Consider the following 14,735-nt stretch of genomic DNA (forward strand, 5'->3'; position numbering starts at 1 on the left):
ACTGGGGCATAAATAAATAATAATAAACTCTTGTTAAACGTTTAATTAAGTATTCCAAACACAGACATGTAAAAAGATTCAATTTTACAAGTACATGTATTATACGAATTATGCTATAGGGAAAATGGCCACGTTTATATGATGATTGCAGGTTTGAAAGTACGTATCCAAAACTCGACTACAATTAGATAATATTTTAAATGTCCGTTGACAGTAACCATTCGTTGTTAAGCGCTTGGCTTGAGGTAGCTCGAAGGGCAGGGTCTGGTTCTACTAGACTTGACAGAAAACTGGCAAAGGGAATGGCATCTAGCCGTTTCCATTTATATTTTTCTACTAACACGTCCTCAATCTTCCAGATTCTCAGATTATCAGCTGGTACGTCTTTTAAGTGCCCTAAAAAAGCAATCCATTCTGGACCAACCGTGTTATTGCATTTAAAAACCTCACCATTCGCAAAGTACTTTTTAAACTCGGTACCAGTCTCAGTAATATATTTTGGAATGCCTCCTAGTGTCTCCCAAATTAAGCAAAGATGATCAATATTTGCCGAATGTTCACTGGATCCTTTGGGACTGAACAGCATTTCTCCGGTAGCCAACTCAAATGCTAAACATCCAATGGACCATAAATCCGCTGGATAACTATAACCAGCTCCCAATATGACTTCCAGTGCTCGATATTGCCTGGTCTGAATTTCTGGTGAGAAATGATGATCCTGCAAGAGACTTGTTAGACTTTTAAGGCTTGGAATCGTTGTCACGTACCACCCAGCAAGCATTGCCCAGGTCGGCAATTTTTATTTCAATATTAGGACTAACCCACATGGGGGTGCTGAAATCTGTTTGACTATGACGTTCTCTGTAATTCGTCATTTCACTGAAGTACATGTTTCCTGGATACGAAGACGCTCTATGTTCGCCGAAACGGGGAATTATGTCCTCTTCTGAGTCGTGGAGGCTGCTTTCCTGTTTCGTCCAAAACTCTGAACTGACTACAGTATAATACGAATTAAGTTAACAAAAGCAGTACAACGGAAACTTGAAAATTCTACCATAAGAACGTGGCAAGTCCACTCCCATTTCCGAAAAGCGCTCCATTTGACCAATCAATTTTTTTATGTAGTTTTCGTCGACTTTTATTAAAATATTTTCAGGCTTTATATCCGTATGAATGATGTGGCATTCTTCGTGAAGGTACGTTAAGCCTCGTAGCACCTAAATTTCGATTATTAGCTGATAAAACAGGCTCTAATATCTGCAACTAATCGGTTACCTGGAAAATTATTCTACGAACAGCAGCCACTTGTATTCCCCGAAAGTCACTTTGCATAAGAAGATGTAGTAAGCTTGGTCCCATTATTTCTAAGGAAATTGCATTGTGCACCCCATTTTCGCTAATTAACTTGAACGTATCTACCATTTGGACTATGTTTTTATAGCCCACATGGTTAGGATTCACTGTTCGAGTTTCCTGGAGAAGCCGTATTTCATCATTTGCCACCGCCGTAAACATTGGGGCAGATTTACATATTTTTAACGCCACGTATTTAGGACCACTAAAAGAATCATTCTGTTGCATATTTTGTTTCAAAAATTGTATATTTTCTTACTGTAGAAAAGATCTTGATATAGTTTTAGATGGTACACTGTTGGATTTGAATGTCGCATTTTTCAATAGAGTTAAAAAGAGTAAAAAATATTTGGCACGATTTTTTAGAAAACCGCAAGTTGATTGAGATACTTGCTCAAGTGCATCTGTAGCTCACCAACTTTCTTTTGGGAGCTGGACGTGCGGGACATTTGAATAACCCTTTATTGTTTATTTTTTTTTTAAGTAAAAACTTACTTTTTATATGAATTTTTACATAACCATACAGTAGAGAAATGTCCCCAACCAAGTTTCCTGCATACTTTATACTGGTTTTTTAAGACATCGCCTGTATTGATGGGCATATAACCACCGGCCTCATACTCAGCTTCATCTTCTTGGCTTTCTCTGTTTTCAATGTATCTTAATTTCTTAATGTCATCTAAATCTAATAAACTTACGTCCTTGCTGGACGAACTGAAAAAAAAGTTGATTAACGATTACGTAAAACCTGCGATAAATAGATTGTTTTTTGTTATCAAGAGCTGTTTAAGGCACAAATTGTTCCAGGTAATATTTGACGAATAAATATTGCAGTCAATTCATTTTTGGATTTCAAGTGTTTAGGCAAATCTTAAAAGATGCATTTGAGATAAACAAAACTTACTATTTTGTATTGGGGCATGAAATCGTTTTTCTGGGAAACCAGAACAATCTCACTTCAACTATTGGGGGCTGTACAACTTCCTCTACTACTATTACGGGTGCTGTTATGATATTTTTGGAGACCGATTTAGATTTGTGTCTTTTATATAAGACATATAATATAAGTGGAATGACGGTGATAGAGAAATAGTACAATACTGAAAAAAGCACATTTGCTAAATTGTAAATGTCCGCATAAAGGGGCATCGTTCTATTTGCAGGACACAGAAAATAATTTTCCATTGCTTCCAGTCACCTTTCATAAAACTAGCACTAGTTCGGCGTAATTAATTATCCTTAAATTTGTTGAATGAGCACGCACTCCATGATTTGGCCATAATAATCTGTCGATTTCGAATCAAACCAATTTCTTATTGATTTATGTATCAATTTTTGCACAGTTCGCTTGTTCAGAACACGACACGTGAGGCATCGCGAAATAAACTAAGGATAAAAATAACTTGCCTTGGCACTATTCAGAAAATTGATAACTTTAGTATTTCTAAAATTGCTTTACATATTTATTTAGAGACCGCCAATCCCACCTGACCAGAACGTAATCTGCCTCTAACCGTTCTCACAAATGCTTTAAATTTCAAGTATTTTCATTAAGGTATTTTGACTGATGACGGTAATGCTCTTTCAGCAATTTCACTTTTGTCTATTCGTATGCTATCAATAGAACACTAATTAATTCAACAAGTTTGAAAGATTTCCGTTGTTTTGAAGCTGGAAGTGCGTTTTCAAGAGCTAATATCTCCAAGAAATTAACTCTAGTTTAATTGACGTGAAATTAAAACGCGTGTGAGCGTGTTTTTTAAATATAATCGATTGATTTCATTCAAAAACGTAATATATAATACTCACAGAGATGGACAGCCTCTTAGATACAGAGCGTCAGTTCTTGATCCGGGAGGTGACAATGAGATGGACTGAATATCAATATTTACGCTCAGCGGTTTTTTTCGAATAATTGGAATTTCATTTGGGGAACAAACGGCACTGGGCAGTGTAGCCGATGGAGGCGAATCGAATCGAAATTCGTCATAAGGCCATTTGTCATCATTTTCACTTTTTCTTCTTGTATGGTATCGAGGTTTATTGCTGGCCTCCAAAGCTCTATTTTGGGTAAAACATAGATCAATAGAACACTAATTAATTTATTGAGTATAAGCATAAACGACAGATGCCGTGTAAAACTGATTCAAATTCCAGAAACATATACCTTTGACTGTTGGCTCCAGTAACAAAATTGCAAAACTGATAAGTTCTAGTGAATGAACAAAAATTGATATTAGTTGGTATCGAATATTCTGTCGAGAAAGTCCTTGTGAGGAAAAACTAGCTTTAGGGTGGGTTCACAAGCTTGACTTTATATTAAGAAAAACTTACCTGAGAGGAGAGACTGTTTCGTAGGATATATTTTCTTGGGAGCTAGATTTTCTCCGGTAGCTATTGAACGAAAATGATTGTTTCTGCGAGAGTGTTGTCTTTGACGATAAGGAGTAGAGAATATCAAAGGAAGAATAAATTCCAGAAGTCCTGAGAGTTTTATGGGTCCCACCACTGTTTGTTTTTGTAAGTCGGCCGCCACTTTCATTAACAGTAGATTGGAGACCCGCCAATCTCTCTCGAGCCAGAATGGTGGAAGCTTTTTCAATAAAAAATCGTAGGATGGACTAGCACTTGGTGTTTCTAGAACATTTTTTTCTAGCGAATGAAACGTATGGTGCGGTACATCAGTCATAATGAATACAAAACGGAGATTGCCTGATATGTTAGAGTGCGCGACATTAATTTTTCTCGCCCTAGAATAACCCGTGTAGGGCAAATTATCTTATTGCTCATGCGTCACACTAAGGGTCGATATTCTGGATCCTTGGGATTTTATCAGATAAATCCAGTTTTACCTGATTTTCCTCTTATATGGTCGATTTTCACATACAACTCTGGAGTCAATTAATCAGTATTTTTTTCTGGAACCAGCAAATGTTTTCCAAATAAAATGTTTCCTTTCAAAGTCTGGTGATTCTTTGCAATGCTTCAAGCAAACCTCACTAAGCTGGAAGCGCAATTATTAATTCAAAGCAAATTTAAGGAAGGACCACTTCAATTTGAAGAATGAGAAAGTGAATTCTTGTTGACGAGTTAAATTATACATTCACAATTTAAATAATCCAAACTGAAAAATTGTAAAAATTTTGGTTTCACCGTTCCATAGTCCTCTCGTTATTCATAAAGGTTTTCCAGATTTTAAGGTTTTCGTGTTCAGGCTTTACAGAAAGCCGTGTTATTTGCAGTCGATTTGGGTATGAAGAGAGCCTGTACAGATGGCGCGTCGCCAAGCATTATTTTATCGGATTATTTCAAAATGTGGCGCAAAATGTGGCAAAATCTTAGCGGCTTTAGCGAACGCTGTGCTGTTTTGAAACCCATGGAAAATTCTTGATTCCTTGAAAAGCGAGTTTTGCTTCAAGGTTTAAGGTGCGTGCTACAACCGAAAAATTTGAAAATAGTCGATTTCTTTGGAGAATTAAATGATATTTAAAACAAAACAGATTGTTTGTATTTGAACTGTTAGCAAACACCTAAACATCTGCATGAGTAGGACCAGAAACCAGGTGCAAGTTTTGCTGCGGATTCATATGGGCGTTGGAAGCGAAGGGGACCCAATATGCAGATATAGAAAAAAATGTGTTTCCATTCGTTTCCGTTGTATTTAATCAGTTTGGTCACGAAGATAATTATTTTTCTATAGGGGTAGAGAAGCCGTAAAAGATTTGAACGCTTTCGCCACTTTGATTCATTGACCTTTCAAATGATTTAAATGCACATAATTGGAGTGCATCGAGTGTTTTTGGTAAGAAAATGAATGTTGCAAATATGCCACCCCGAATCTGTAAAACGCTGCTGAACGAAATTGAACTGGAAATTTGTGCCATATTTGTGATATCGAAAAACGATAAATATGTGGTCGATAGCATTGCTTTTCGATGAAAGGTCTGAAATAGTTGTGTTCAAGTGAGCATTGATCGTTTTTGGTGTGAGATAATTAAGACATCCTGCTCACTGCTAGTAAGGTAAATACGGTGCAAAAGAATATTTAGGAAAAAGTTGTTCTCACCAGAGCAGCGAGCCGCAGATTTCCTTTGTTTGGCCGACGTGCATACTTCGAAGGCTCTGCGATCATGCCGTAATGGTCGTAACTCAAACAGGGTGGTAAAAAGGGTCCGATAAAAGGAGGAATAGTATATTGTAGTGACGCAAAAGCCCTGTGGCGCAGCACGAGGGTTCATGAAGGACGCGCGCAGAAAACCACCTGGCGTCGTTCGTTCCCCCATTCAATCCAGTATCGACCGACTGCCAAGTTACAATTTCACCACGGATTCATACTAATCGAAACCGAAGACCAATAACTAAATATCGGGTACGAGTGCGGGGGTTCCCAATCGAAGGGAGCATGCGATTTCGCATACAGGCAGCGGAACCAAAAAGCCGCTAAAGGACACTTTGAGTCTTTAAGGAGGATGCGATGGTTTCGTTCGAGGATTGGTCGGCGCCGTCGTAAATACGGAGAATATAATATACCGGGATATTGCTGTTTTTGCAGTGTCAGTTGGTGTTCGACCCATTCGGAAGGAAATTCGAGAGCAAGTTCATTTCCGCGCGGGGACGTTGTTATGAACGTCCGAAGTTTTCCGGATGGTAAGCGGTGTCGACATCACTAAAAGCGCCGGGCGACCCATCAAATTAATTATGATGGAAAATATTGGAAAGATAATCGAACAGCAGTCACTATCTGAGCAAACGGTCGATTCCTCAAATGGCACAGCGCATACGCACGCAGTCATAACAGGAGGAGGCATGGAAACGCGGGTTGTGACGACGATGAGGGTGCTGTCACGCGCCGTGGTCGAGCGTCGTGTTGTTAAACAGGAAGAAGCCGATGGCCCTCTCTCCGTTATCGTGCAACCCCAAGAGGAATCGAGGGAGTCCGAACTCCTCAGTCCAAAATTGTCACCCAGTTCGGTCATGATAGATTCGAATGAGTACCGAAACTTGAACCCGGAACCGACTTACCAAACCCTTACCACAGTGAACGGCAGGATGTCTCCCGCCGGCTACAGTCCCAGTTCCTCCTATGCCACTCTTACCCCTTTGCAACCCTTGCCGCCCATCTCCACCGTATCCGATAAGTTTGCTTATGGCCATGCCAGTAATGTTACAGGCTCCTTCACCGTTATGCAAAATAACACCATTCAGGGCATTGTGGGACTCAATGCAAGTACACCTTATACCATGAACAACATGGAAATGACACCTCCACACAACTATTCTTCGCCAAGCATGGGGATGCAACAACAATCTAGTCCAATTAGTCCCCAAAGTGCGTATAGCCAGAATGGACTACCTTCACCTCAAAAAAGTATGTCCCCGCAGGGTTACGATTCTCCGTATGGTGCCAGACAAGGTGAACTTGTGAGTCGAACTTTGAACAGTCCTCAACTCAGCCCTCCCGGCTCGGGTTCCTTAAATTCGCCGGAAGGTACTTTAGTGACAAGTTTTAGTGGACAAACGACTTTAAATGGTCTTGGATTACAAAACCATCCTCCTACGTTAGTGCAAATTTCGGCTCCGCAACGCGACTGTTCTCCCTCACCTCCAGTGGTTACATTGCAACAAACACCTCCAGGTAATCAGCATCAGCAGCCTATTCAAATAAAAAATGGCAGTCCTGGATCCTTGAATGTTCCCACAATAGCCAGCGATGTCGAGGAAATCAACACAAAAGAACTGGCCCAGCGAATCAGTGCCGAGCTGAAACGATACAGCATTCCTCAGGCCATTTTTGCCCAAAGAGTTTTATGCAGATCACAGGGTACTCTTTCTGACCTCCTACGGAACCCCAAGCCCTGGTCAAAATTAAAATCTGGCAGGGAGACGTTTCGCAGAATGTGGAAGTGGCTTCAAGAACCGGAGTTTCAGCGAATGTCCGCACTCAGATTAGCTGGTAGGTAATGTACAATGTTTATCAACATTTACTGGCAACAACTCAATTGCACATATTCATCACCTAACTTAATCCGTATTTACTACACTCACACATGCTTCATTTATTTCAACAGTCTCATAGTCCATCAGCGCAATTATGCGTAATTTTCGCCAGCTTTTCCGCTTCATTTCATCAAACTCCCGCCTAACTAGTTTTCTTTATCAAATTATCTGCAGAACTTTCTAGTCTAAATTGGCACATATTCGACGTTCATAAACTTGCCCTGCATAGTTTTTTTGCTTCTTCCACTAATTATTTGATTCTATAAAATTAGAGAATTGTTTTTATAGTTTTTAGAAAATGAAATTCAGAAAACATTTTCAACTGCTTGAGAAATTTATCCGATATAGATTATTTAGCAAAAATGTATTTTCGCCCACCAATTTTTGGTTCAGCCACCTGACTGCCACTTGCCCCAGTGCACCTTGACCTTTCGCCCTTATAAAGTTCTTTATAACATTGAAAAATACATAAAGATCCTCAACATGAGCGCTTAATAAAACGGGTGCCTGGAATTGATCAATTAAAAAAAAAACTTGGTGCTTCAATGTGACTAAAAAGCCACTATGGGTATATAATATCGTAAAATATTTAACCGAGGATATTTTTGGTAATCATCAGAATCACCCTTTACGTGACAAAGATTACAATAGATAATGTCTAGTTTAATCATTGAACAAATTAATGTAGCACGTGCGGGTGATAAAGGTACGCAGGTGGGAGTCCGTGACCCCAACGTCACACATGGTCTGATGAGTACTATGGGCAGTACCCTAAATTTAAAAAAAATATATGGATTCCGAACAGCTGCTCCTTGAAATCGGCAGGGGTCAAACCTGAAACTGCCAAATAAACCGTGATATGTACGCTTTCATTCCCTTTTATTTAAAGTTTAGGAAGTGTTGAGCAAACATTCTTTTAGGTCCCGTTTTAAAAAATGGGACCGATAAAACGCTTAAATAGATAAATGCGGGAGAAAAAAACTACGACCTGAATAACAGGAACACTATACAGTCAACTCTATGCGACAAAATATGTTCCCCTTCCCACTCAAAACAACCACAATTTATTCTTTATAGCACGAGCTTTCAAAAGCTGTCCATTTCGTGTGAAGGTGAATCATCCCACAGCTATCGATTTTTCCGTACCTCTGTATTCAGCTACGAACGCAATGTTGCCAAGAGGTATATAAGAAAAGCGCCCCATTTATGATTTACCCGATTTTCCCGGAAGAAACAACCCCATTTCCTCAAATCCTCAATCAAAAATGTTTGTAAAATGCCATTTTGTTCACTTTTCGGTTGCTATGGCGCATAAGACATACGATAGCAGCTAAATACAATGTACATTGTGAGCTTGTTTCGTCCCCTCGCAATAATATATTTGGGTTACAACGCTAAGAACGAGTTCCAACCCCCTTTATTGTATATAAACCGGCAAGTTTCGCTATTAGTCAATTTAAAACGAAATGTTTCTCAAGGTTATTCTATTTCATTATTTGCTTAGCTTCTTATCTCTACCACCATTTAATTAATACCAATGGTTCAGAAACCAAATTTCTAATGACTAGAATCTTTCCTTTGTTATGTTTAGTACGGTTTCGTTTAAGGTAGCAACTATCACATCAGCTTAGAGCGACATTAAAGCTCTAAATAAAATATTATGTGTAACGTTACTTCCACCACTTGAAGAGTTATACACTGGAAAATTCTTTGTTCCAGTCGAACTTTTGAGCGCTATTCATGTGGAATTAAAATCAAATATGGAAGTTAACGAACAAAGGCATATAGACTTACAAAAAAGCTGCGAAACCAAGCTAATGGCTTTATTCATTATTTTTTTTCAGACTTTAGCCAAAATCAAGAATTTTTATATAGCCATGAATATATTTTATATACTCGTATAAATATATTTAATTTTTTTTATGTTGTTGACTACTCTCTTGTTTCATTGCAGACTGCCAGACGCGCAATGTAAACGTGAGGGCAGTCAACAGCAAACGAAGGAAATCATCACCAACTTCATGCTTGTGAGTTCTATTTGTCACTTGATGTTAAAGATATTTGCATGTTTGTCATAAAATGCATATTATTTAAATTATTTTTATTTGTTACATGCGAAAGAACATAAATCGGAATATCTGTTTCATATTATTTGGCATATAGAGCTTACATGCATGACAACAGCTTTATTTTCTATTGCAGTGTTGTTATGCACAATTCCCGATGGTTATTTAAATGTATTTGTGTGTCTGGCATAATGATAATGTTGAAAAAATGCTACACATGGAATGATATGTACGAACGTGTACATCGAAAGCCCATATGATTGTATACTCTATTTTTATTGAAAATGATGGCTGCGAATCCTTTCTGTATTAATTTATGTAAAAAGGCCACTTATTCTGTTTAGTTTATATGCAATTTTTTGTTTCAGCTGCGCAGATACCCCAACGAGGCAGTAAGTAATTATTCACTTTTCTAGTTCCAGAGTTTGCAATTGTTCTTTCAATCGAATTAACTGCATCGAGAGTTTTGAAAATTATCAATGAATTGCAAATAAAATCGGCAAAGCGACTGACTAATTTGAATAATAAAAAATCACGTAGAGGTTTTCTGTGGCGTTATGAAGTTGCTTTGGGTTCGAACCAGTTTCCAGATTTCGGAAAACGTGCATATTTTCATTTTGTCTTTCACTTCTGATGAAACAGGTTGCAAACGGAAAGAGGATACTACGGGGAATACAGAGCAGATGCCTACCCCCAAGAAACCTCGATTGGTTTTTACAGACCTCCAGAGGCGTACTCTTCAGGCTATTTTTAAGGTAAGTCCACTGGTATATCAAGTTATGAATTTAGAGTTAAAACTTTGGCTGAATTATGGAATAGATGTATCTGGAATAATATTGGGAACATCTAGCTAGAGAAAATTGCATAATTTCATGGCAATTTCCAGGAAACTAGGGCTGGATGTATTTAATATTTTATTTGGCACATCTAGAGCACAGCCATATTCATAATTTAGTTATTTTATACCGGTTGCTTAGTCATTTTGTTGCCACATCCCCATTTAACACTGGGAAAGTCTCATAAATTATTCAGACTTTCCCACAAAGACCTCAAGCGAAATTATGATTTACAATTGATATTTCAGCTTTTGTTTGTTTGTGAGTCGTTCTTGCAGAAATGAATTAGAAACCCAACATTTAATGAAATAATAACATTCAAGTAACTGATAGGGCATGCCGAAAAACAAATGCATATCCTTCAACTTGTTTACACAATCAGTTCTGAGGACTGAGCAGACATACATTTACCTACTTAGCGTTTATTGCTTGGTTGACATACAGCGCCAACTCTCGGGCAACTCTGAATAAAGAATATTGATTTTCTTCATTCAATTTTCATTTTGTAGCCTTATTACTTTCAGCAAATAACCAAAGTGCGCCTTTGAATAATATTTTTTTTGTTGCCAAAAATCGCATTGCTGCTGTAAGCCGTTCATGAGGTGACATTGGTCTGTTCAACAATATTTGGGGTAACCAAAGCGAAAATTCTTAGAACTTTTCCTTTGTCATCAGAAAATAGCTCTATCAGACTCCTGATAGAGCTATTTTCCTCCTCCATCGAAATTATTTGAGCCAATTAATATGGAAGTGCTGTTTCCGCTTTAGTAACCAGTTTTTACCCCAATGGGGTTCTGTTGTAAAAATTTGCGGTTCGCAAAAAAACCTGCTTGAACATTGTCCACGTATTACGCTTTCATGTTGAAACGTGCAGGTCGCACGAACGAACAGAACTTGCACTGTACTTTTTGTACTGTTTGGGGATCAAATCCGTGGAAAAATTCGGTGCTGATTCTTCTCAATTGTATTTCAGGAAACAAAGAGGCCGTCAAAGGAAATGCAGGTGACGATTGCACGACAGTTGGGTCTGGAACCAACCACAGTTGGAAATTTCTTCATGAACGCTCGGAGGCGATCAATGGATAAATGGAAAGACGAAGATCCAAAGTCAGCAGCTGCAATGATGCATCAAATGTCCCCAGGAATGGACACTGATGACTTAGATCATGATGGGGACATGGACAATGATATGGACGATCAAGAGGATGTCTTGTGACATGCATTCAGAGATCGTCATTTACTACTGCTGTGACACTGAATATTTTGTGAAGCGCCATATTGTAGAGTTAGCTGTGTAGGTTCACCAAATAATAATTGTGTATTTGACTTATTCAATGGTTTAAATCAAATTTTTCACATCAAATTTCATATAATTTTGCGCATTTGCCCCCCAGTATTATGACAATCTTTTGTAACTTTTCTTATTGCGAAAATCATAACTTCTAATGTCTAATTTAGAGTTTTCCAAACTGTGTACCGCGGAACTTCGTGAACACGCGCGTTGTTCGTTGAACGTGAACTAGTGTTCCTTGTGACCTTCTTTTAGATGTTAAAATAACGTGGAAGAACGTTATACTCATAAAAAATGTTGAACGTCTTTTTTTGGAGTTGAGTTGAGTAGAAATCAACTTTATTTTAACACATAAAAAATCGTCAGTTTGCAAAGTGTTCCATTATCGAACAAGTTTGGGAAACACTCGTCTAATTCAATTCGCTTCTAGTCGCACTAATCGACTAGAACCTCCTTATTAAAAATCAATCAAAGTCACATGTGCGTTTGAACCTAGTCAGAACAAGTTTACAGAAAAAACAATTTGGTTTTTCGAAAAAATGAACACCGTTCACTTGTGATTTGTAGTGAAATCATGTTTAGTTTACAACATTTTCAACAACAGTCCATTTTATACAGTCCGGAATAATTTCTGCCATATTTTCTAAGTCAATATTTTTATACGTGTATATTACTTTTACTTGTTTAACAAGTTCCTTTGAATTATTTATTTATTTATTTATTGTACAGATATGATTTGTTTTATTTGATGAAGTCGGAATCACCTCAGTACGAAATTTCGGCTTTAATATTAGGGGCCTTGTGATATAACGACTTTTACTATTTAGTTTTTTTTAACTTATTATTTTTGTGATATTTATTTCGAAAATTTTTAATTTTTTCCTTATTTTGATGCAAAAACTACTTTGTGGATCAAATGATATCATTATACGTGATAAACTGAATTTTTGGCGAGTCAAATTAGAATTTTTTTGTTTGGTTGTAATTTCTGCATTATTTATAGAATTATTTTGATTGAATTACTTAGTTTAGCATAGGATTTTTACATTCCAAGCTTATTTAAAATTTAGCTGTTTTTGATACAAACACATCTGTTAGATTATGAATTAGCTGTAAATAATTATTTTTTGTTGATTTTGTCGGACCTTGGTGTAAAGTGTAATAACTTATAATTTTTAGATAGGTAGTGATTAAACTTGATCTGAATAGTACCACTTCAATAAATTCTGACTCGATTCGTTTATGATTAATTTTTGATTTTAATTTCGATCTGTGATGAAACTTTAGACATAACAGCGGATCAGTCAAAAATGCTACATAAAACTGTATACTTTGGTTGTATATCAATTGTAATTGTATATCAATATCGCTATATTTTGGTAACAAAACTAAAAACTATATTTTAGCACAAATGAAATCCTCTGTAGGGAATACAGATGCAGATGAATAATAATGTACAAATTAACTTATGCGTTATGTATCGGCGACAGATAGAGCGAATCTTTGCCATAACAAACAGCAAATTTCTCAATAAGCATTTGTAAATGCAATTGTACAAGAATTGTAAGTAAATAGGAAATCAAGATGCAACCCAGACACAACCAAGCGATTCACTTTTAATTTGCTTATTCGGCCAGTTACTTTTGCAAACTGTGACCTCTGAATTCAATTCGCCTTTAAGTCACTTCAATTCTTAAATTAAATTTAGATTAGCAGTGATCTTATTATTGTGTTAAATACGTGACAGTGATAGGACATTATATAGAACTGTTAAAAATCTTTGTACATAATCGACAACAAAAATATTTATATAATAACTAGTATTGTTGGGAACACTTTTTGCTATGAAATGTTGTAATTTATTCTTACTTCTAGGAAATTATCTGCCTTTCAGTTTTTACAATGGATAGAATTACTAAATCTACTGCTACTGGATTATTTGGTTAAACGTGGTGATTGGCTAATGCTTGTACAACGTCAAACGGAGGCTCATCCTACCTAAGGTTGCTCTGTTTCAGTTAGAGCGCATTTTCAAATCCGAATTCCTATATATTTTATTACGAGAAGCAATCATTCCTTTATTGAATCATCAAGCTTAATTTTTACAAGTTCCATATATTTAAGCAATCTTACATAGCGATGTTCAGCTGGTATTACCTTGTACAGCCATTTCACAAACACCTTGCTTACTTTTGTACTTCTCATTTGAATGTTGTGGCAAAAGAAAGCTAAAATCACGACCTTAATGTATTCATTTTACACATGTGTAGATCTGGTCATGGACTAATTTTACTGCAAAGAGCCATAATCAATCCACGTAAAATAATCCTGTGGATTTTACGTAAGTACCATCCAACCATCCTACTTGTTTTAGAATGTTTTCTTAAAAGTTTTGGTTCGGGTTTAATTAGATCGGATTCATAGAATTCGCTTCATTATCAACGTGGAAGCTTGTGGTCTTTTCTAGTACATATTTACCGAAGCAAATTTCTGTTTTTTTCAATTATTGATACTTTGATGAGTTATTAGTCTATTTTAACTCAAATGTTTTCTATAAAGACATATTGATTCTGTACTTGTAGAATTTGTATAAATCGACAAGGAAATAGGAAATTTGTTTCGAATACACAATGATTCTAGTCTTGTTTCGACAATTTTAGTGAAGAACTTTATAATACTCGTTAGCAGTTTATTGACAATGGTTTCACTAGCGGCTACGGTAAAGATCATTTATTGTAAATCCAGCACAGTGTCATAACATCTTTTTTATCTTTAATAATAGACACTACCATGGCTTGTAAATAAGACAGTCGTTGACGGTTTTGATAATAAATTTTGAATTGTGTCTAAGAATGCTTTATACGATTTTTGCACCTGCACTTTTTTACTTGATTAAATCAAAGTTACTTCACTTGAAAAAACGCCGGTTTGAAGGTAACGTTCAAGTCATTGTTTCATCAACGGTTTACCGAACAATATGTAATTTTAATTTTAGTGCAATAGAAATCGTGTAAAAATGGCAATACCATATCCATTTCCCAGTGTAGAGTGGCATCACAAATCTACACACATTAATTATGTAGAAGTATAGGTTGATTAAAGAACTAATTGAGAATAGTTTTGCGTTTCAATTTGCCTTGGTAACTTTTTGTAAAAGGAAGGTTCGCAGGTTCAAATAGGAATATGCCAGTG

At 36.8% G+C, this 14,735-nt stretch overlaps 2 protein-coding genes across 4 annotated transcripts; one reads left to right on the top strand and one right to left on the bottom strand.

The window, feature by feature from the left end:
* Nucleotides 1–27: 27 nt before the first annotated feature.
* Nucleotides 28–4,042, bottom strand: LOC125505406 (SRSF protein kinase 3-like). The gene is made up of 10 exons (XM_048669161.1): nucleotides 4,034–4,042; nucleotides 3,688–3,974; nucleotides 3,521–3,565; nucleotides 3,163–3,414; nucleotides 1,849–2,067; nucleotides 1,276–1,558; nucleotides 1,055–1,217; nucleotides 768–994; nucleotides 451–718; nucleotides 28–396 (listed from the first exon to the last, which is right to left on the bottom strand). The coding sequence occupies exons 1-10, from the start codon at nucleotides 4,040–4,042 to the stop codon at nucleotides 197–199; spliced, it is 1,953 nt and encodes a 650-aa protein (XP_048525118.1). The 3' UTR covers nucleotides 28–196.
* Nucleotides 4,043–5,225: 1,183 nt separating this feature from the next.
* LOC125502594 (hepatocyte nuclear factor 6-like) lies at nucleotides 5,226–14,660 on the top strand. Of its 3 annotated transcripts, none has more exons than XM_048661225.1 (5): nucleotides 5,226–6,988; nucleotides 7,058–7,306; nucleotides 9,785–9,808; nucleotides 10,059–10,171; nucleotides 11,226–14,660. In XM_048661225.1, the coding sequence occupies exons 1-5, from the start codon at nucleotides 5,998–6,000 to the stop codon at nucleotides 11,466–11,468; spliced, it is 1,620 nt and encodes a 539-aa protein (XP_048517182.1). In that variant the 5' UTR covers nucleotides 5,226–5,997; the 3' UTR covers nucleotides 11,469–14,660. The 3 variants fall into 3 exon arrangements, with proteins under 3 accessions (XP_048517182.1, XP_048517183.1, XP_048517181.1); XM_048661226.1 differs by adding an exon at nucleotides 9,305–9,377 and having other exon boundaries at nucleotides 5,226–7,306; nucleotides 11,226–11,582; XM_048661224.1 differs by having other exon boundaries at nucleotides 5,226–7,306.
* Nucleotides 14,661–14,735: the final 75 nt, after the last annotated feature.

The sequence above is a fragment of the Dendroctonus ponderosae genome, unplaced genomic scaffold (assembly GCF_020466585.1).
Source record: "Dendroctonus ponderosae isolate FM_Combo_2020 unplaced genomic scaffold, Dpon_F_20191213v2 Dpon_F_20191213_1, whole genome shotgun sequence".
NCBI classification, from domain to species: Eukaryota; Metazoa; Arthropoda; class Insecta; order Coleoptera; family Curculionidae; genus Dendroctonus; species Dendroctonus ponderosae.

Coding starts and splice junctions, on each gene's coding strand:
- LOC125505406 (XM_048669161.1), bottom strand. Junction 1,218..1,275: donor TTCGTAGAATAATTTTCCAG/GTAACCGATTAG, acceptor ATCGAAATTTAG/GTGCTACGAGGCTTAACGTA. Junction 397..450: donor TAAAAAGTACTTTGCGAATG/GTGAGGTTTTTA, acceptor TTGCTTTTTTAG/GGCACTTAAAAGACGTACCA.
- LOC125502594 (XM_048661224.1), top strand. CDS start 5,998: ATGGTAAGCGGTGTCGACATCACTAAAAGCGCCGGGCGACCCATCAAA. Junction 9,809..10,058: donor GCAGATACCCCAACGAGGCA/GTAAGTAATTAT, acceptor CTGATGAAACAG/GTTGCAAACGGAAAGAGGAT. Junction 10,172..11,225: donor CTCTTCAGGCTATTTTTAAG/GTAAGTCCACTG, acceptor ATTGTATTTCAG/GAAACAAAGAGGCCGTCAAA.